Source organism: Talpa europaea (genome assembly GCF_964194135.1).
Source record: "Talpa europaea genome assembly, chromosome: 5".
Classification (NCBI taxonomy): domain Eukaryota; kingdom Metazoa; phylum Chordata; class Mammalia; order Eulipotyphla; family Talpidae; genus Talpa; species Talpa europaea.
In genome coordinates, this window is record NC_140071.1 from 20,898,497 (window position 1) to 20,919,606 (window position 21,110).

A 21,110-nucleotide genomic window follows, 5' to 3' on the forward strand; every position below is an offset into this window, starting at 1 on the left:
AGCCATTCTTACCTGAAGCAGCATGGCTTCCCACAGCACAGCACCAGGATTCTTTCCTAGAAATAGAAATTGATGCAATAACTGCAAAAAAAAATCAAGACTAGATTTCTCCCTTGCTAAGTCTCCTGTGGATGCTGAAATGCTATTTCAAGTTTTTTCCTTATGCAAGAGTTATTTCAGATGAACTTTACTATGGTGGCAGACTTTAAAATATTAGTTACGTAGACAAAGGGTCTTCAATCCATGATGAAATTTTGACTTTTGGCTAATTTCTAACATGAACAAGGAAGAACTTTTTAGAACATACCAACCAAAGGAGTTTTTCTAAATACAAGGAAAAGACCAGAGCAAAGTATAAGTTCCTGCTAGGGTGTCACCCTATAAGATCCTCTCATAGCACAAGTGTTTGGTAGAGTAACAGAACATAGGAGTCAAGGAAAAAAGACAGCTGTCTACTCTTCACATCAAGTTAATTGCTTTTATTGCCTGAAATGAGCAATAATGGCTTTATATATAGAAGTGGAGCCTCATTCTTTGTTTTCCTGCCTTCTTGGATAACGACATAATTCCATCCCCTCGTACCTTCCAGAGGCTGCAGGAGCTCAGGTATTCGTGTTTTCCATAGGTCTACCAATTTTGGGTGTATAAGCTCAGGCACTATCTTCAAAAGTCCTATTGCACCAACCCCACATAATTTGCCTAAACTGGCAAGCATAGATAATACCTGAAGGATGGAAGAAAAATGATAATCAACTTCAGAGGTATTTAAAAGGTCCGCCTACCTTTTCCTTTTCCCCATTATCCTGGATTCCCTTAATTTCTACATGAGATAATCTTTTAACAGATAATCATAGTCATTTTTCTTACTTATCCTATAGAAAGCTAATGTTTAGACAATCCTTCCTAGTTTCCTTCTGAGGATGAAGGTTAAAAAAAATATGGAAGCCATTAGCTAAAAATAAATATATGTCTGTTAATTTAATCAGGGCATGTGAAAATAGTGCTTGGTAAATGATACATAAGGGAATCAAAATAAAGAGGGAAACTTAAAAAATTCAGCATGGAATTTGTTTAAATGGTACTTATGAATCAGAGTCAATCTATAATTTTAAATCATACATTAAATTTAACAAGTATTTCACAGTGAGAAGATAATCTTGCCAATAATAATCTTCATTAATGTTATTAGTATAGCAGAACATTTATTATACCATTTTCATATTTCTTATGGTTTAGAGTAACTAACTTCTATTTGCATTTATTTGGAACTGAATTATCTACATAGGTGCAAACTTATCCCTCGTTGGTTTTCCTGACCCACTCACCAGAAGTCTGGCCAGTAACTGTTGTGGTGAAGGAAGTTTCACTAGAAAGAGAAAGAAGTTCTAATTATTACTGTGGGGGCTAGAAAAATTTCAGATGGGGGCTGGGCATAGCATCAAAGGGCAGGAGCCCTCTGGAAATGAGTCTCCCATAAGAGGAACATTTTGCTACGTTTTTCAATGTACAAACCAAATCCAGTAGAGATGACAAGTTCTGTGGACCTTTTCTCATTATTTCTCTTTCTCTCCTCTGCCATAATCAGAATTCTGATGATATTAAAAAGGTGGTCCAAAGTTCCCGTATATTCTGCAGGTACCACAAAAGTCAGGATTCTTGGCCACAGCACCTGTGGAGAGCACGGAGCAAGATGCAAAGATTGCTCATTCTTTTCTATCTTTATTATTTCTCCTTGGTCCTCATTGTGTTTCCCTCTGATCTAGTACTTTGCTCTCATGTTATTATTTTGGTCTTCAGACCAAAGCAAAATGAAACCACAAAGTCAAATCTCTGCAGTGCACTTTTTTCCCCAGATGCACATTGTCGTGACTATCGGTCAGTGCTTCTCCACTGGCTGTTGCCTGAATTTAGGGCAGGAAAGTTCTTCACTGTAAGGAACTGATCTAGGCATTGCAAAAAGTCTAGTTTTCCTCACCAAGTGCCTGTAAGCTTCTTGTCAATGTGACAATCCCAAATGTCCCAAATTCTACCACCAGAGAGGGACTGTCCCAAATGAGTTATGAGAAAGGATTAGGGACAGTCTGCTCTCCGGTCTTCAGGTGCTGATCTTGCTCTGGAAATGTGGAACATCTATTTTCATAATTCAGTAAGTTTTATGTTCCCTGAACAATCCCTGCCTTAATGAAAACCCAGATGCCAACTTGGACTCTCCCATTTTTCTTGTCATCTATGTTTAATCCACAAGTCCAGCCTTTTCTCATAGTGAGATCTCTCATGCTCTGCTTTGTGTTCATTCCTACTCTGATGACATCCTATAGTTCCCAAGTCGCATCTGATCTCACAAATAGGGTCTTTGCTCCCAGTCTACCCCCCTGACATGCCACTGATTTCTTAAAATTATCTCCAATGTTTGGCCCTGGCATAAAATTTTCATTTTTCATCAACCACAAGGTAGGAATCTGGCATTCTAAGCCCATTAGAGTCTGGCCCCAGACAACTTTTTCATCATTTACTTTCAGATCAGACATTCTCAAGCTTTAGAATGCATCAGTGACAGTAGAAATTATTTGAATGGCCATGGACCCCATGTCCAGATACGCTGATTGGGTGGGTCTGATACAATGCTTAAAAATCTGCAATTTAAATAGATATTCCAGATAATTCAAGAACCCACACCTTAAAATACCAACCTGGATGAAATCTCTGATCCACTGAAATTGATCTATTGGTTGTCTCCTGGCTGTGTCATGTATTCCTGGCCACCAAAGATTGTTTTGCTTAAGGAAAACACAAGTATCCTCACCTTGAGGGTCAGATCATGTCAGGTCTCAAGTGGCTTTCAATACCATCCCAGAGGAATATGGAGCATTTGGTATTCGCCACACACTTAGCACAGTAGAGGCACTACACACTTAACAACACAAATAAGATCCGTAAGTGTAGGTGTGTTAGGGGAAATGGAGAAATGACAAAGGTGCTCACAGTCTGTCATATGCTTTCCACATACAAGTTTTTTTTCCCCCCGTAATTAAATAGACACCTGTTTTTGAGGAACTACTATGTATTAGAAATTGAGCACTGCTACACACACTGTCATGTTAGAGCATCAGAAAGCTGGTGGGACATGGAGTATCAGCTCGTTTCTTCACCTCTAAATGGGCAGGGTTTTAAAAAATGATCATGGTAACTTATGTGGTGACAAAAGACCCCTCACCTGAGGCATTCCAATCACCAGTGGGTCCAGTGTTTTTAAGACCTCGAGGCAGGTTTCTTGGATGGATATTTCTCCCTTTTCATCCTCAAGGGAGTTAGATTTCAGTTTCTCCTTGAAGAAAGGATAAAACAGGTGACCTGTTAATAACCTCTCCTGTCGTTCCCCTCTGGCATTACTTGGATGTATTCTTAGACTCTGGGTGGAGGATGGAGTCGCTCAACTGAAGGGTCTTGTGGAACCGGGGGGTCTTGGCCTCCAGCATCTCGTCCTTATTTAAAATGTCTCTGGAGAAATAGGCAGGAAAACACACCTCTGGCTAAAGCAGAAAAGCAAATATTGACCAGATCCTTGCCATTTTCGCTGGCAAAAATTTTCAAAGACACTGCTTCCCAGTGGAGTAGACTATCATTTCAATTGCAAAGAACTTGCTCAGATAACTAAGATCTCACGTACATGGTTTCCAGCCTGTTCATCCAACGAAAGCCAACCCTAGGGGAGCAAGTATTGGTGCCTTTTGTCTTCTTTAAAAGAAATTCACTTTCTCTGCCTCTCTCGAAATCACCCCAAATTTTTGAGGCCAGGTTGTCTGCTCCTCAGCGAAGACTGATTTAACCTACCTTGTATTATTAGAAGTCAGAAGTGATAATAGTGAGAAACATCTGCGAGGGCCTTCCCTGGTGGCGCAGTGGTTGAGCACTGGACTGCGAAGCTGCCCGCAGCCTCTGCAGCGCCAGTTCGATCCCCGGCCACCGGCAAGGGTCCCACATGGCACGCAGACCTCTTCTGCCGCGCCCACTGCTCCCCTCCGCAATGTACTTCGTCAGTCTGCCTGTTCTGTTCCCTGCTCTGGCTCTGGTGAATTCTCTCACCCTCCCGCGCTTCTGACTGTACCCAGTGCTTGTATAAATAAATAAATAAATCTTAAAAAAAAAAAATCTGCGAATACTAAAAAGTTCTGAATCAGTTCCTGAATTGAGACGGTCATTTTTTTTTTTTTTTTAAAACCCAACTGAGACAACTGCAATTGTTACAGTGTGGCACCCTCCTCTTACCAGATTCTTCTTGGACATTGCAAACTGGGAAAAGACATAATCAATCAGTGGCCATCCTTCTCGAGCTTCAATGTAACACTTTTCACACATGGTTTGGATGAGGAGGAGGATGGAACTTCTCACCTAGAGTAAGAAAAATGTATTGGCAACAACTTACATGTCAGAAGGAATGGAAAATTAGGTTCTGCTGTTATTTTAACTTTTATGGATCATTGAGTCAGATACTTTTCAAAAAGGAGTATGACTTGAATGATCTCATAAATAGATAGAACAGGCAGTAATTTATAGCTTTTGGTTTGACAGTTACCAAAAAGGCTCTCTTTAACCAAAATCCTTCTCCCTAGACCCTAAGACATATGTTACTATTTATTGGTGACTTTGGGTTATAACACTACCTTGTTTAAAAATCCTCAATAAAAGATAGCACACAGAACTATAGATCTATAATCTCTTAGCTATAATTTTAAAATTCAAACATTTCTGAAATGAACATAAGAATGCATATATGCCTCCAGATTAGTGCTTTTGTTATCTTTTGGTAGATACTTAGAATGAGAGATTGCTGGATCATGTGTCAGATCTATTTTCAATTATTTTTAGAAGCCTCCATACTGCTGCCATAGTCTCAACTAGTCTACATTCCTACCAACAGTATATGAGGGTACCTTTTTTCTCCACACCCTCATCAACATTTATTGCCTCTGTTTTTTTGTTTTGTTTTGTTTTTTTATGGATCATTTTTACTGGCATGAGGTGTGATATCTCATTATGGTTTTGATTTGTAATTCCCTGATGATAACTGATGATGAGCACTAAATGTGCTTTTCATACAGAAAAATACAGCAATTGCCAATTTGAAAAATTTGTCGCTGTAATATGTTCTTCATTTTTTCTAACATGGAATATTCTACTCACATAATCAGGAAATATTGAACAATTTATTACGTATAAGACTTTGAGTGTTCCCTAGTTGAAAAAATAGGATATATGTGCTAAGAATAAGATTCAGAGATTACTACTCTTTGGAGGAAGATATATTATCTTTATAATTAGCAATTAATTTTTAAACTATTTGCAAAACACAGTGACACTGTCAGCAGAACTATTTTTATTTTCTACTGAGAGATCCTTGAACTGAGCATACTTTAGAACTTTACCTTGATATAGTTTATCTTTTGGGAAAATATGGAATGTTTTGAAACATGGAATTGATCACTGAGGTCTTTAGATAACAATCTCATAAGCAGATCCGTAAAGAGTCGAAACCCATTTTATTAACTCCTAAAATTACAATCAACCAAACAAAAGGTCCTCATTAATTTTCTTACTTTGAGACTGAAGTCATTCATGATGACTTTGACTATTTTTTCGATTGAAGTGATGTGATCCCTCAACCTGGGCTCTGAAAGACAGAGGGAGAAATTGAGAATCCTGATTCACTAGGAACAGAGCATGTTGAAGGATTGAAGAAAACTCATTAGTTATGGTACATAATTATTGACTCTTGCTCTTGACATTTCATGTTTTCAATCCCCTCCTACACTTTTCCATTTCTTTATAGATGTTGATTTCTTTGTTTGCACCTTACTGCATTTAGCTTCATCTTGTTTAAAATGTTAGATTCCAAAGCATTCAATCTATCAAGCCCAGCAAAAAATTGTGACACTACTTAATATTTTTTGTCTGCTGATTCTTCAGTAAATTCCAGTTAACTAAAATTTTTAAAAGTATTATAATGTGGTACAAAAAGTAATCCTCATTATTTTATTGAATCTAAGATATTATCAATTTCACCATACTCTATTCTTTTTATTGCACCAAAAAATAAAGAGTGGCCAATTAAAATTAAATATGCTGTAAATTGTAAGATGCATCCAATATCATGAAAAAGATTTGTGTACTGGAATAAACATGATTATTCATTAAATTCTGCTGTTTTCTAAGTATACTAATCTCTAGACTATGTGCATTCTTGGGTATTGCATCATTAACCAAGCTATTAGATCTTTTAAATTCTAAATTCTATTATCAAGTAGAATACTTGTTCATCTCAGTTGGATGCATTCATAAATATCATGAAAGAAAAAATGCAACTTTAAAAGAACTAGATTGCAGAAAATCGAAAAGGAAGAGTTTACTTAAATATGATGTTCCACTAACATCTCAGAGATATAGAGGAGGATTAGAGAATGCATGGGCTTCTTCTGTTTTCTTCTTGACATAAAGAAACCACCTCTGGCTTCATCTGTATTGCTTACCGTCAGCATTGACAGCTGATCTTAACAAAGACAAGATTCCCATTCGAATGACTTCATTATGGCTTCGTATTTGTTCATCAAAAAATTCCATCAGGTCTGCAGGGTTGGAATGGGCTGCAGGTTTAAGAAATACTGGATTCATAAGAAGTCATTTTCACCTTAGATTAAATACTTGTGAATGAGAAAAGGAAGAATTCCATGAGGAATTGTCAAAATCACTATTGGTTTGGTAACTAGATTTTATTTTGTCCGTATTTCTTTAGTATCACAAAATTAATGGGGAAGTTTGGTCATTAACAGAGATTTCTTTACCTAGACCCACCTCTGTTCCTATGAACAAGACCTTATTTTGAAATTAGGTTCTTTGCCAGTGGAAATATAATAAGCTGAGATCATTAGGGTGAGTCCTAATTCAACATGACTGGTGTCTTTAAGAGAAAAGGAGAGGAGACACAAGGAGAACAGCAGGTGAACATGGAGGCAGAAGCTGGAGTGATGTTTCACCAGGTTGGAGCTAGAGAGCTACAGGGGTAGGGCAGCCAGCCAGGAAAGAGTGAGGAAAGGCCTGGACTAGAACAGAACAGCTTGGACTAGGAATTGTCAAAGATAAAATAAAGCCATTAATTAGGCAAAGACATAGAGAAGAGGTAAGTACTGAAAGAGAAGGGCCCAGTAGGTGAGAACTAGAACATAATAGAAAGGTATGCAATGAGGCATATTTGGGGGAGAGTGCAGGGGTGAGAGATACAGGATTGCTCGTGTCCCCTGTCCTCGGGGATTATGTTAGAACATAGTTCTGTTTTCTGACCCTGGGACCTCAGTGCCTCCTCTACCACCTGTGCTAGGTAGTCTAACCAGGTGATGGAAGAGACTGTGGTATAAAAACTGAAAGATCAGGGATAGAATAAAGGAGGGGGAAAAAGACCAGGAATTGATACTAAGAGATCAATTGATACTAAGAGATAAACTGGGAGAAAAACACATGACTTTGGGTTTGATGCCGTTTTAAAGACTCTAACATAACAAGAAAGAAAAAGTACTTTCTATCCTTGGGATTACCAACAGAGACTGGTTTGCCCGAAAGGAACACATGCATATATGGGTAACGAATGCTCCACATAGAAACCAAGGATATACAATGAGGAAAGGAGAGTCTCTTTAATAAGTGGCATTGGGAAAACTGGATTATTGTATACAAAAGAATGAATTTGGACCCCTATATTAAATCATACACAAATCAACTCAAATTAAAGAACTAGACATAGGACTTGTAAACATAAAACTCCTAGAAGAAAACATAGGGAGTGAGTTCACTTGACATTGGTCTTAGCTACAATATTTTGGATTTGACACCAAAAACAAAGACAAAAAAATCAAAAATAATCAAGTGGGACATCAATCTAGAAAGTTTCTACTTAGCAAAGGAAACCATCAACACAGTAAGTGGTGTTTTATGGGATGTGAGAAAATATTAAGTCATATATCCGATAAGGGGTTAGTATCCCAGGTATGCCTGGGATTTTTAAGGTTTTGAAATAGAAAGTTCTCTCTTTCTGGAATGTAACCCCCTTTATTTCCAGGCAAACTAGGAAGATTAGTCACTACTCACTCCTCTAAGGAACAATAGGGACCGGCACAGAAAACTATGAGTTGAAGAAACATTTTGTGAAATTAATGTGATAGCTGCACTCACACCCTTCATCATCATCATCATCATCACCAGTTGGAGGCATTTTTATTAAAACCCCTCTGGATGCTGGGTCCTACCTAGAATGAGGAAGCAGCTTGAAGCTTCGATTTCATTTTCCTTCACTGGAGGCCCTGAAACTCTGCAAACCTGAATGAGGAGGAAGAATCAGGTAAGTAGATATTAAAAACAAAAAGATGAGTGCAAAAGAAACCATCAGACTTGACAGCTTGGTCTTCTTACCTGGTGGAGTAAATGGGTAAAGATGCTTTTTTTCAAGACCTTTGGAAAGTCAACGTCATAAAGGACTGCTGCGATCAATATTTGTTTTAGACTCTAGAATGGAAGATCTCAAAGGTTAGCTGGTGGGTGCCCATGATGCAGCATCACAGGCTCTGGAAGGCAAATAATTATGTCTTTTGAGCACAAACACATAATCTTCCTGTAGTTATGGGTTTTCTTTAGTGATTCTGATCCCTTTATCTTATTCAGTGCTTGGCAACCTGAAATGAAATTCTTTTTTTTTTTTTTTAAGATTTTATTTATACATGAACCGGGGCACAGGCCAGATGCGAGGAGGGTGAAAGGATTCACCAGAGACAGAGTGGGGAACAGAACAGGCAGACTGATGAAATACACTGCTGAGGGGAGCAGTGGGCGAGACAGGAGAGGTCTGCTATGCCATGTGGGTTTCTCCCTGGCCGGCCGGGATCGAACCCGCGCTGCAGAGGCTGCAGACAGCTTCACAGTGCAGCACTCAACCACCTGCACCACCATGGAGGCCCTGAAATGAAATTCTCAATTGCTTTCTGGAGTTTCTGTCATCCAGCTATGCCAACCTCTTCTCTAGCTCATATTCCCTGAGAGGTATTTAAGTTCAGCTGCCCAAACAGATACTTGTTTCTTGGGGCTTCTGAGGACTTAACGATCCTCCAGAATGGTGGCAGGTTGGCTGTTTAGTCGGTCCCTTTAGGGTGTGGCTCTTACCTGAGTGGTGTGGAAATCAATCTCTTTCTCTTTATACTGGTTCATGAGCCAGGGTACCTGGTCCAGGGCATAGTCACACAGGTCTTCCCGATGAAGCAGCAGGCTCACTGTGGGGCCGTGGGCCTTAATGATGGCCAAAGTCTGCAGATACAGGAAATACCATTTTAAATAATTCATTAAGTTTTTTGGGTACATTTCTCAGAATTCCAGGGGCTTTAGATACACCCCCAAAACTTTCCTCATGGCTTTTAACTGACAAAGGTTTCTTTTGAAACTAAAAAAGTTTAGGTTAAGCTCAGTGAATGATATAAAACATTCCCATTCAAAAGAAAAATAAATAACATCAATGCATGAAGGAGTCATATTTGTAATGGTTTTTATATTTTTTATCGATATCTACCTCTATATGTTGATATTCATATTAATACACTCTTCTCCTGTCACTTTTAAAATGTATTAAAAAATTCTATATAACTTTGATCCTATTCTTATCCCATTCAAGTCTGTTTTTCTTTCCTTCAGAGCAAAGCTTCTTGAAAGAGTGGTCCACAGAGCAAAGTTTCCTAAAAAATATTCTATCTCCATATCCCACCTCCTATTCACCCATCAATTCACTATAATCTGGGTTCCAATGACATAAAAAATGAACAGCTTCCAGGGTATAAAATATAAACATGATGTAAGAAAAAACAGTACCACAGTACTCATAGCTTATCATAGTTTGACATAATCTTAACATGCTTTTTATTTATTTGACTTATTCTTTTTATTTACTTGACTTACTCTTTTTGCTATGCATTGGAATTTATTAAAAGTCAACACCATTTTTTAGTATATGTAGTTCTTTATTTTGCTTTTTCTATCTAAAAGTGTATGATGAATTTCTTTTCTTTCAGCTAAATTTTGCTATACAGCAAATCACCACCTCAAAACTTAGTGGCCAATAATAACAACCTTTTATTTCACTCAAGACTTTCAGCTGAATGGTTCTAGCACATTTCCCTTCAGTGCACACTTTTCAAGATTCTTCTTCTTGAGCACTGTAACAATGGATGCTGTAGATCTCTCTTTGCTTCTTGAAATTTTCTCCTTCCTCAGTTGTCATCCTACATGGTTCTCCCACTCTTTTAGCAGCTCAGTCCCCATTCTTCATCATGAGGTCATCAACCTTTGCTGTCTTCTATATTATTGATAGTGCCCCCGATCCCAAACTCTATTTTTAGCACTTTTCCACTCTACATAATCTTCCTGAACAACTCTATCCAAGACCACTTATTCAGTTGTCATTTATATAATGATGGTATCCAATCCATGTATTCAGTTTTTGCTTTCCTTCCCATCTTAAGTATCTCCAGGCCTACTTAAATCTCCACTTGGATATCTCATTGGCATGCAAGTAAAAACTGGGTCCAAATTTACACCCATTTTTTTTCACTGCCCCAAATGTAGTATTCTTCCTGTTTTTCTTTTCCTCATTAATAGCCCCAAGATCACTCAAGGGGGAAATGTAGGAATCATCTCCGGTGCCTACATTTCCCTCATTACAAACATTCAAATCATGCCAAGCTTTGCACATTCTCTCTAGCACCTGAACCCTCTGATCGGCATTATTGCTATGACATTAAAAAATTCCCCTTAGCATTTATGAATTAAAACATTTCTATAGCTTCTTAGCTGAGATTCTTGCTTTAATCTTCTCCTATACTTTATTCATTCTTGACACTGATGTTAGAATATTTTTTTGGCACTCGAGTCCCTGCTTAAAATCTTTCAAAGATTTCTTATTTCTTTTGTTTTAAAGTATTATTTCTCCTAATGAGTAACATTTCATAGGAAGAGGAATAATTCCTACTTTCTCTTATTTTACCCAATTTATTATCACTGTTTAAATCAAGGAACACTGGTTTACAGCACTGTACATGATTCAGAGGTATAGGATTACATCCTACAGATGTATGTTACCACTTCGCACCCACCACCAAGGCACCCATATCCTCCACCACAGCCCACAGTGGTTTCTCATTTCTTAAAAAAGCAGTCCAGTTTCCTGTGTAGCATTCAAGAGCATTCATTATGTGGCTAAAACCACCTTTCGGGTTTCATTTCTTCTTGCTTTGATTTCCCCTTTCTTCTCTCCCTTCCCTCCCCCCCACAGGCTCACTCAAGTGTGCATGTTATTCCATCTCCAGCCTGTGCCTTAATATGTTTCATTCCCTCTCTGGGAAATGCCTTCCCTGTAGTACATGACTTCATGGACTGCAAGCTCAGTTCCAAGGTCACAGTCTATTCAGCACTCATCACAGAGTCAAGGGCTGCTCTCTGTGTGTGCCCTGATAACTCTGTGCAGCTCTTCCTGTGGGAAGCTAGGAAAGTGTTCGTCAAATTTGTACTGAAGTTTTCTCTACTAGAAAAAAAGACTTCAACAGACTATTTCAGAAGTTGCATGTCTGCTAATGATTTGACTACTTCAGCAGTAGTAAAATAAATGCTTTAAAAGGTTAAAGTAAAGAAACAGAACTAGCTAAATGTTCAATTTTTATAAAATGGGAATAAAAAGGTCGAACTAGGATATAATTTAGCCTACTTAAAATTATGGCAATTATGCAAGATAAGGATGGGATTATATATATGTGAATGTACTCTATAATTTATTCTCTGTAAGGCATTACAATATTTGGAGGCAGCCAAGCACATTCTTTAGATGTTCCTTTATTTCACTGTGATATTCACAGATACTGTTGTTTTGCCTAATCATTGACTCACCCAAAGATGGGTTATGACATGTAAGATGTGAAACAGCTAACACCCTATGCATTTACTTTATCAATTTATTTTATTTTTTGTTCTCTCCAAACATGGATTGGAATGTCAGTACCATGGGGATTTTGTTGTGTTTAATTCCTGCTGTATCCCTGGCACTTGGGATGATGTCTGGCATATCATGAGGAGGTAATAAAAATTAGTTCAAAGAATGACTAGTGATTTGAAATAGGTAAAACAAAAGATTTGATAAAATTCAACCCATACCTTTCATGTCAAAAAGAAAAGAGGAAATTCAACCAGCAGGGAGGAGAGTTAGCTTGAGTCAGGCTGAACCCCCTACTCACTTGCATGGGCGAGGCCGTGGGGGCCCATTTTTCCATTATATACCGGAACAGCATGAAGATCTTGTCAGACAGTCGGTTGGCATCTAGTTTGGGGTAGGGAAAATCTCTCCAGTGGTTGACATACTTGTAAATGGCCTTGCTGAACTTCTCAAGGGCTGCATTTTAAAAACAACCATAGACTGAGAAAAATATCAAGATGAGGACGACCATGAAATGAATTGAGAAGAGAGGACTGATGATTAGCAAATACAGAGTAGTTTTTTTATTTTATACATTTTTTACATCATTTTTCATTTTTGCACGATGTATACATTTTCATCTGGGTTATAGTCCCCATACAATTCCCACCCCCCTTGTTTTGATCCTACTCCCTCCTACCCCCCCTGTAGTGTGTCTCTGTTTATAGTTGCTTGTTGATTTTGATTTTTACTTTATTATACCTGTAAGCAAATGAACATGTATTATGTCGCTACAGGGAGATGTAAATTAAAATCAAATTGAGACTACTACATACAGAATGATTAAAAATTAAGATAGCTAATGTTGAGTTTTGACAAGACTAAGTGCTGCTTACATTTTTATACAATGTCAGTTAGGGTACAAGTTGATACAAACACTTTGGCACCATAGACCAAATTTGAATAGACATTTTCCATGATCCAGAAATTTCACATCTAGGTACACAACCATTAGATATGCATCCTGTACAAGAATGTTTATAATAGCTTTTGTTCCTTTTGTAATAGCCTCAAACAGAAAAAGGTCCAAATATCTGCCAACACATCCAATGGAAAAATAAAATGTAGCATAGATATGAAATAGTGTACAGAAGTGAAAATGAACTACAGCTACACAAAACAAAATATGTAGGCATCTCATGAAATTCATTTATGGTGTGAGAAGTCAGGATCGTGGTTTCCCTTGTGTGATGACTGGGGGAAAAGATGAAGGGGGACTTCTTGAGTGTTAGTAATATCCCACTTCTTGCCCTGAGTGGTGATCAAATTAATGAGTTCACTTTTATACAACTCATTGACCTATACACTACTGATTTGTTCATTTCTCTGTGTGTCTGTTTTACCTCAATACAATTAAAAAACTTCTCGAGCTTACAAAAAATATCACGTGGGCCATTATGTCAGATATATTTTCTTCAAATACAAGGAATAATATTTTTCCTTCACCTCTCATGAGTCAATAGATGAAAAAGAAAATTCACAGTTCATGCTCTTAAGGCTATATCACATGCAAAGAATTTGCTGGGAAATATCCAAAATATCTTAGTTGTAGAGCTGGCCACTTACTGGCATATTCACCTTCCCTCCAAACTCTTTCTGATACTCATCTGCTCACCTTGTCATAATCTTTTGTGCATATGAGTATGCATGTGTGTGCATATGTACATGTGTGTGTGTATCCTGCAGTGGTCTATAAAGAACATGAGGAAGGAATAATGTGTTGCCTTTTGAGTTATTGAAAGTGGTAAGTACAATGTTTATCTGTCAAGTGATTCAATGAACAGATTGAGGGAAGGTGATTAAGTTTTATACCTTTTCTGTAGTGGTAGTCAATAAAAACTTGCCATGGGACCAAAGGACACTTAGAAAACTTGATAAACAAAGACAGAGGACTCCCTTATTCATCATCATTATGATTTCTGATTTTATTTCCTTTTACTGTCTTGGTTATTAATATTGGTGTTTAATAAAAATCGATACCATGTTTATTTTCAGGAACATTATCTGGACAGTAAATAGAGAAAGCAAAAAGCATTGAAAATTGTGCTAACTTAGCTTAGTTGCTCAAATCCTTCAGTCAGATTGCCATAGTTCAAATTTTGGCTCTGTTACATACTAGTTGTGTGACTAAAGACGAGCTGTTTAATGTTTTCAGGCCTCAATTTGCTCAACAATGGATGGAGGGAAAATACTACCTGCCTAATTAGGTGGCTGTGAAGGTTAAGTTAAATAATGGCCTTAAAATGCCCAAGGCAGTGTCCAGTCACATAATTAATTCTCAGTGTTTGTCAGATACAAATATTACCTTCATTGATGACAGAAAGAAATGGGCAAAATGAAACTGATAGGTAAAGAAGACATTCCTGACAACATGGACTTGTAAATATTACAAATATTTGAGATGACAGTGTTTGGATTTTAGGGGTGGGCAGGATCTTGGAAATTGCATTACTTGGCATTTTTACAAGTGAAACTCAGATTGAAATAATGGGCAGAGTGACCTTCAGGCTTGGTGGCAGGTCAGAGACAAGAGTCCAAGTTTTCAGACTCATCCAAGAAGCCTTTCACTGTTCTATAAATGCTTTTTCCTAGGACTTTCAGTGCATGCTCTTCTCCGCAACTGGTGCAGACATGTTCTAGTTTGGGGGTAGAAGAGATTGTGACCATAGTTTGCTTACCTATTTTCCTTAATTTTGTGCCTGCTTGTATTTAGATTACATTGTTAACTTGTTATTGTTATAATCATGTGGCACTATAAAGAAATGCCAAAATTACAGTTACTAAGAGTGGCTAAACCCTCAGATCATTGTAGAGAAAGCATGATCCAATTAATGAAGGTGGTTAGTAGACAGTGGAAAGAGCACAGAGCAGGGTGTGAAGGCCATCTCTACATCTAACTGGTTGTGTCACCACCACCTTGGGAACAGCACCTAATTTCCATGACACGCGGTTTCCCATCTGTCAAGCAGCTAACAGCACTTACCTGGAAGAATTTCTGTGAGGACTGGGAGAGATAATTCCCTCAGAGGGTGTTCCATGTGGTAGGCATTCAACAAATGGCAGCTATTATTATTAGAAAGGACAAGACTAGCATCAAAGAAAAACATCAGACATTTGCCAAATTCACAGTCTGGGTCTTACCACAGAGGAAATCACAGGGATACCCACCGAGACAGAAGGCTCCCTTCATCCTTTCCTCCTCGGCCAGCCTGAGCATGGTCTGCATGGTGAGCAGCGTCATCATCATGAAGGGGATGCTCTGGGACACTGCAGTGAGGGCACGAGAGGACAGAGGGGTTATCTTCTCACACCCGGACTCCAGGGGCTCCTCTTCAAGTCAACAACATGCATTTCAAGGCTGTGGGGGGAGGGAAATGAGGCATAGTAGGAAGATACTCTCCGCTACCCCTTCCCCATCGTATGGCCAGGATGTAGTAAGAGAACTGAAGCATGGATGGCTTAAAGCAAGGTATTAGCTACACAACCATCTATGCCTGTCACCTAGACACAATGCTGTTTTTGGATAATTATTTCATTAATGCCTGTCGCTCCCAGAAGAACATGTCTGTGTCCCCAGAGCCTAGCATGTTAATAGGTACACCCAAAAATATGTTAAATAAAGTGGTATAGAAACAAATTGTAAGAAAACTTTCCTTCATGTATTTGTTGAGGGGTTTGCAGAATATGACTTGTGGAAAATGTGCTTCTGGAAACACAAAGCCAGGGAAAGGGACTGTGAAGTTGGGAGAGTTCAGGCAACTCTGAGCAGCATGGACTAATGGCAGGTCAGCAGGCCCATCTATGCTCATGAACAACTTCCCACGTTTCTTTCCCAGTATATTATATTATGGCAGAAGGTAGAGATGGTCTCCTTTCTGCCATTCGCTCCCATTTGTTAGACAATTGTTTCCCAGGAAAAATGTTGAGAGAATTCCCTCTATACCATAGCTGGTAGCCAGTTCAGCCAGAGAAAGCACAACGAATTCATTTGGTAGCTCTAGGATTCTGAAGTTACTTTGTACTTCATACATCACAGAGTTGAAATCATGTGCAGCAAGAGATACCAAAACCTCACCAGCTAGCATTCTTATTTCTCGGACCATCTGAGGAAGAAAAGGAAAATAATGACAACTAGAGGAAGAGCAGAGTGCGTCTGCAGAGAGGAGATGGTTTGCATAAGATTTGTAAGTTCCCCTAGCTTGGGACAGAGGGCGAACGGGCTATTACAAACTAGGTGGAAGAGTTTAGGGTAGGTCTCAGTAGCTGGGAGAGCAGAGGTGATTTTAATGCACTCTAACACCTAGTTGCAAACTTGGAGTTAATACATGTTTTCTTGCTACTTGATTATAGGACCAGGAAACACAGGATTGATGTTTTATGTTTAAGTGATACGAGTTACTATGGTTGAAAGACTGAAGGGGAGCGTGACAGAAAACTGGGGCTGAGTCTAGAGTATTGGGTTTTAGTATTGTCCCAATCTAATTATCTTTCATAGTGGAGATATTTAGGGGAATTTCTACTTTTGGGAAAAGTGAACTGATAAATTTGACCAACTCTCTTGCTGAGGAAAAGTCAAAGGTCTAGACAAGATACAAAAAAACATACTCATAGAAACATCAAAGAGTGCACAATATAAGGGTGGAATGAAGTGCTAAGTTGAGGAGTGCAAAAGACTGGGAATTCAGAGAGCTGAGCCTTATATTTGAGGCTGTTTTGCAGCATTTAGGGACAAGAGCCAAAATTCAGACCCAAACAATGGTGAAACCCCGGTATTCCTCATCTCATCTGTGGAGCGAAGATACCAAGGGGCTGCATTATGATGTAAGGTTGAAAAAATACTCTATGGATACAGTCTAAGTTTGAGTCACAGAAATAGCTCCCAAAATCTCAAACCATGTACTTAATCTTAGATTGTCAGTGCTCTTGGCAGGAACATATAAGCTTTTGGGAAGAAAATAGCAGTATCCTGGGACTCAAAACTATTCCTTTAAATAACTTTTCAGATACAATGGATATCATACATAGAAAAGTAGGTACATAAGGGAGTCAAAACTGCTGGGTTCCAGTTTTCTGTCAACAGACAGCTGTGGTAATTTGAAAAAAAAAAAATCCCTCCAAGTATCACCTTATGTAAAAGCGAACTGAATAATATTAGCACTAAAGTAATTCTTAACTTTGCTCAGTTTCTTGATCTGCGAAGGCATAAAAAAATGGGTGCTACAGTGGTATCTGAATTATCATACAGAACAAATGAAAGTGATCTGTCGTCCTGGCAGTGATATAGAAAATGCTTATAGCTTTCTATCTACACAGGGGCAGTGGGAGCTCTTAAAGATCTCTTGCTGGTTCCTTACTGATTCATCATCAAGAATCAAACTTACTTACATTGTCATCTCTCATGTCCTTAGAAGCATAATAAATAAACCGTTGGACAATTGCATCATCCAAGATATCAGTATTCTGAATAATGGAAATGAGGTGACTGTAAATGTCTTCCTGTGAACATATAAGGATAGACACAGAAACTTGAAGGAGCAGATGAAATCCCAATGGACAAACCATTAAGAAGCACTATGTCTCTCCTACACAATGCATCCTCAGTTCAAAAGGCTTATATGTAAAGCAAAGTTCTTTCTAAAAATGAATTTGTCTACATCTCTGTGGCAAAATCTAATTGAAGGCAGGAGTGGGCTACCTGATACATTGAAGTCTCTTGAAAATCACCATTGTAGGATGACTGCAGGATGCTCAGGAGAATGGAAAGGCCCTAACTGTTTCTCTTCCCAGCAGGGAGTCACAGGGTATTAAGAACACACAAAGAGGCTGCTAAGCTATGAAACTGGATCTTAGGGGGAATTTTCAGACCCTTGCTTCATCCGTGTCTTTGTGAAGAGAAACTTGTGAATCCTTTTGGGTAGAGCTGTAACCTAGAGGATAGGGACACTCAGTAGATGTGAGGTGTGAGGCTCTCCTGAATCTCTCAGACAGTTATGTAGCTTTGGAAGATGAGAGAAGTTCTGAATTCTCCAACAGCCTCAGGCACGTTACCTGTGTTTAAGGTGTGAAAGGACCTTTTGCATAAGGAATTCTAACAGGCAGTGAAGGTGGAAAACCACTGGATTAAGAGATAAAAATATGGATGCTGTCCTTCGTGGGGAAGCCACACTGAATGATCAGAGGCATCATTCTGGAGTCAGACAGAAGAGTTCGTACAGTCCTGCTGTTCTTAGGCAAGTCATGTAACTTCTCTATGCCCCACTTTTCAGTTGTCAAATGGAAACAGTGATACCTACCTCATCAAGGTGTGAGGTGTGAACATAATATGATGTGCTGTTGTTTGGAGAGCATCTAACTCTATAATAGATAAGTGTTCAGTGAGGGGTAGCTGTTATTACTTTATGAAAGGTTAATAAAGCCAGAAAAGCCTTCAAATCCTAGAGGAAAAAAGTCTCTAGTTGTGAAACTGCAGACGGATATATGTAGGGGAGACCTTTTGGTATTTGCACAGACCCCTCAAATTGCACACATGGTTAAGTCTGAAGTCCTCTCCCCCAAGCCCCTTGCCCACACCCCAGCTTTCTGCATCTGTCTTGGTAAGTTTATGGTGAGGGGTATTTGGGTTTGTTTGTTTTTTTTGCTAGCTTCTAGAACTGGATACTCTGATTTCTCAATGCTAAATATTATTGCTTAAACATTATAATGACTTAATGACTTCCATTAGAATTGCATTTTCTGAGAAAGTGAATGCCCTGTGGGAAGCCAAAGAGAAACACAGAAGTCAAGGAAAGAAGGGCATCTATGAAATATTGCAACAACTGGACAAGAAAAAGTCAATGGGAATGAGATTTTTCTCTGTTTTTTCCTACCTTGCTAATATTATCTTCCTTGTTCAGCATGCTGAGTGTGAGGTTAATATCTCCAAAAGTCTCTAAAATGAGAATTGTAAAGAAAAGGAAGAATTAAATGTGCGCTAAAATGTCCTTCTTTAACTTATTATGCAATAGTTACAGAAAGGTTTTAATCACCTTCTCTCTCTGTCGTACTCTCCTCTCCTCTTTGTCCTGCTTTCTCCTTTCCCTCTCTCACTTTCCACCTCTCCTGGACTGCTAGCCCTCTGAGGGCAGGAACTGTGTCTTATTCATATTTCATATACTTGACATTGAAAATAACACGTGTTCAATTATTTTTCAAAACCTGAATTAACATGTGTATGGGTGGGGGAGATTAAAAGTGATAGATTCTTGGGCCTCCCTGGTGGTGCAAGGGGTTCAGCACAGCACTGTGAAGCTGTCTGCAGTCTCTGTAGCACGAGTTCGATCCCTGGCCGGCCAGGGAGATAGCCACATGGCGTGGCAGACCTCTCCTGTCTCACCCGCTGCTCCCCGCAGCAGTGTTCTCCTCCCCTCTGTCTCTGGGGAATCCTCTCACCACCAGCACCTCTGGTATAGTGAACCCCAGTTCTTGAATAAATAAATAAATCTTTTTTAAAAAGATTTATTTATTTATTTATTTATTTATTTATTTATTTATTTATTTATTTATTTATTTATTTATAAAAGCACTGGGTACAGTCAGAAGCGCGGGAGGGTGAGAGAATTCACCAGAGCCAGAGCAGGGAGCAGAGCAGGCAGAAGGACCAAAGTACACTGCTGAGGGGAGCAGCGGGCGGCAGGAGAGGTCTGCGCGCCATGCGGGACCCTCTTCTGGTGGCCGGGGAGCAGCCGGGGATCGAACCGGCGCCGCAGAGGCCACGGGCAGCTTCGCAACCCAGTGCTCAACCGCTGCGCCACCGGGGAGGCCCAATAAATAAATCTTTTTTAAAAAGTGATCGATTCCTAATTATCCGTCTAGACAATTGGGCATCACCCTGTAAATCCCCTCTAGCAAGTTTTAGCTTTCAGACTGCATGACCTGAAATCCATCACATTTGGCTCAAGTGTTAGAAGGCAAGAGTGGAAGCAGTAGCTTCTCTTCTACCTTCCATCTTCCTTTTCCCTTTCTCTTCCCATCTTCCCGCTGGCCCTGCCAGGTGCTTCCTCAGATCCCATGCTCATGGAGTCTGGCTCTTTTATGATTATGACCTAAATATTTTATCTTGTGATTTCTAGGAACACTTGTGTTTGAATAAAACTCTCCAAAAAACAACAAAAAAATGGAGTCAATGGAATCAAGCAATTTCATGCCAGATGGAGAGTTGGGAGGTGAGATACATTTGGAGGTGGTGAGTTTCCACAGCCTTCCAAATAAGCAACATGCTCCCCCCTTTTTTTGGCAAAGCATAAAGGCAAACCTACTTGGAAACCATGGGAAAGTATTTCCAAATGTCTCTTCCAATATTTTAAATTAAGCAAAAAACCGTCTTTGGGTAGTAGTCACTTTCTACTCAGGTACACTATGTATTTTTAAAGAAGGTAAGACAACCATCTCTCAGATTCCTGGCCCATCAATGGTTATTTACATTGTTGGTTTTTCTATTTTGGAATAAAGGGAGAGAAATGTGAAATGAACTTAATTTAACATACCTTTTAATAAAACCTTTAGGGGGTACAGTCCCCCTTCTGTGACACACATCATGCCTCACCCTACATTGCATATGGCCATGTAGGTACAAAATGCCCAGTTTCTCCCCATCCCCAGATGCTTACCTACAGATTCCTCTGTGTTCTGAGTCATGTTTGGCTGTTTCAGGCTCTCTAAGAGCTAGCACCTAGGTCTTAGAAACAGTAAAGCTAGTAAGTTGAAGAAGTGGGTTGGCAAATTTCTTATATAAGGTTCACATAAGATTCTCTAAATTAAAATCCCTACTCCACTTGATTGGCAGTGATCTGGGAGCTTCTAGCGATGGGCTGCTGTTGAGGAGGAAGATGCTGTGTTCTACCACTATGACATTTTCTTGCTTCTTAGCGCCTGCTGACCAACAAAATGGCTGCATCTCACCAAATATTGTCCTTTTGGTGAGGCCAGAGTATCTGAGAAGGAAGAAATTAGAGACTTGGACTCAAACCATTTTTGTAGACCAAAGGAATTGCTGTCCCTAAACGTGGGCCCATTGATCACAAAATTGGAT

General features: G+C 39.1%; 1 protein-coding gene across 1 annotated transcript in view; it reads right to left on the bottom strand.

Annotated features, from left to right (window-relative positions):
* MROH2B (maestro heat like repeat family member 2B) overlaps positions 1-20,716 on the bottom strand; it is a gene marked incomplete at both ends in the record, with an annotated part of 52,996 nt that extends 32,280 nt beyond the window's left edge. Inside the window, 17 exons of the mRNA XM_084232909.1 lie at positions 13-56; positions 583-724; positions 1,326-1,366; positions 1,513-1,669; positions 3,215-3,325; positions 4,267-4,389; positions 5,595-5,668; positions 6,525-6,638; positions 8,292-8,361; positions 8,455-8,547; positions 9,199-9,339; positions 12,306-12,460; positions 15,212-15,310; positions 15,987-16,146; positions 17,429-17,539; positions 18,910-18,971; positions 20,689-20,716. Of these exons, the coding sequence (XP_084089035.1) occupies positions 13-56; positions 583-724; positions 1,326-1,366; positions 1,513-1,669; positions 3,215-3,325; positions 4,267-4,389; positions 5,595-5,668; positions 6,525-6,638; positions 8,292-8,361; positions 8,455-8,547; positions 9,199-9,339; positions 12,306-12,460; positions 15,212-15,310; positions 15,987-16,146; positions 17,429-17,539; positions 18,910-18,971; positions 20,689-20,716 (1,725 nt within the window). The remainder of the gene's footprint in view (positions 1-12; positions 57-582; positions 725-1,325; positions 1,367-1,512; positions 1,670-3,214; positions 3,326-4,266; positions 4,390-5,594; positions 5,669-6,524; positions 6,639-8,291; positions 8,362-8,454; positions 8,548-9,198; positions 9,340-12,305; positions 12,461-15,211; positions 15,311-15,986; positions 16,147-17,428; positions 17,540-18,909; positions 18,972-20,688) is intronic.
* Between the last annotated feature and the right edge of the window lie 394 nt (positions 20,717-21,110).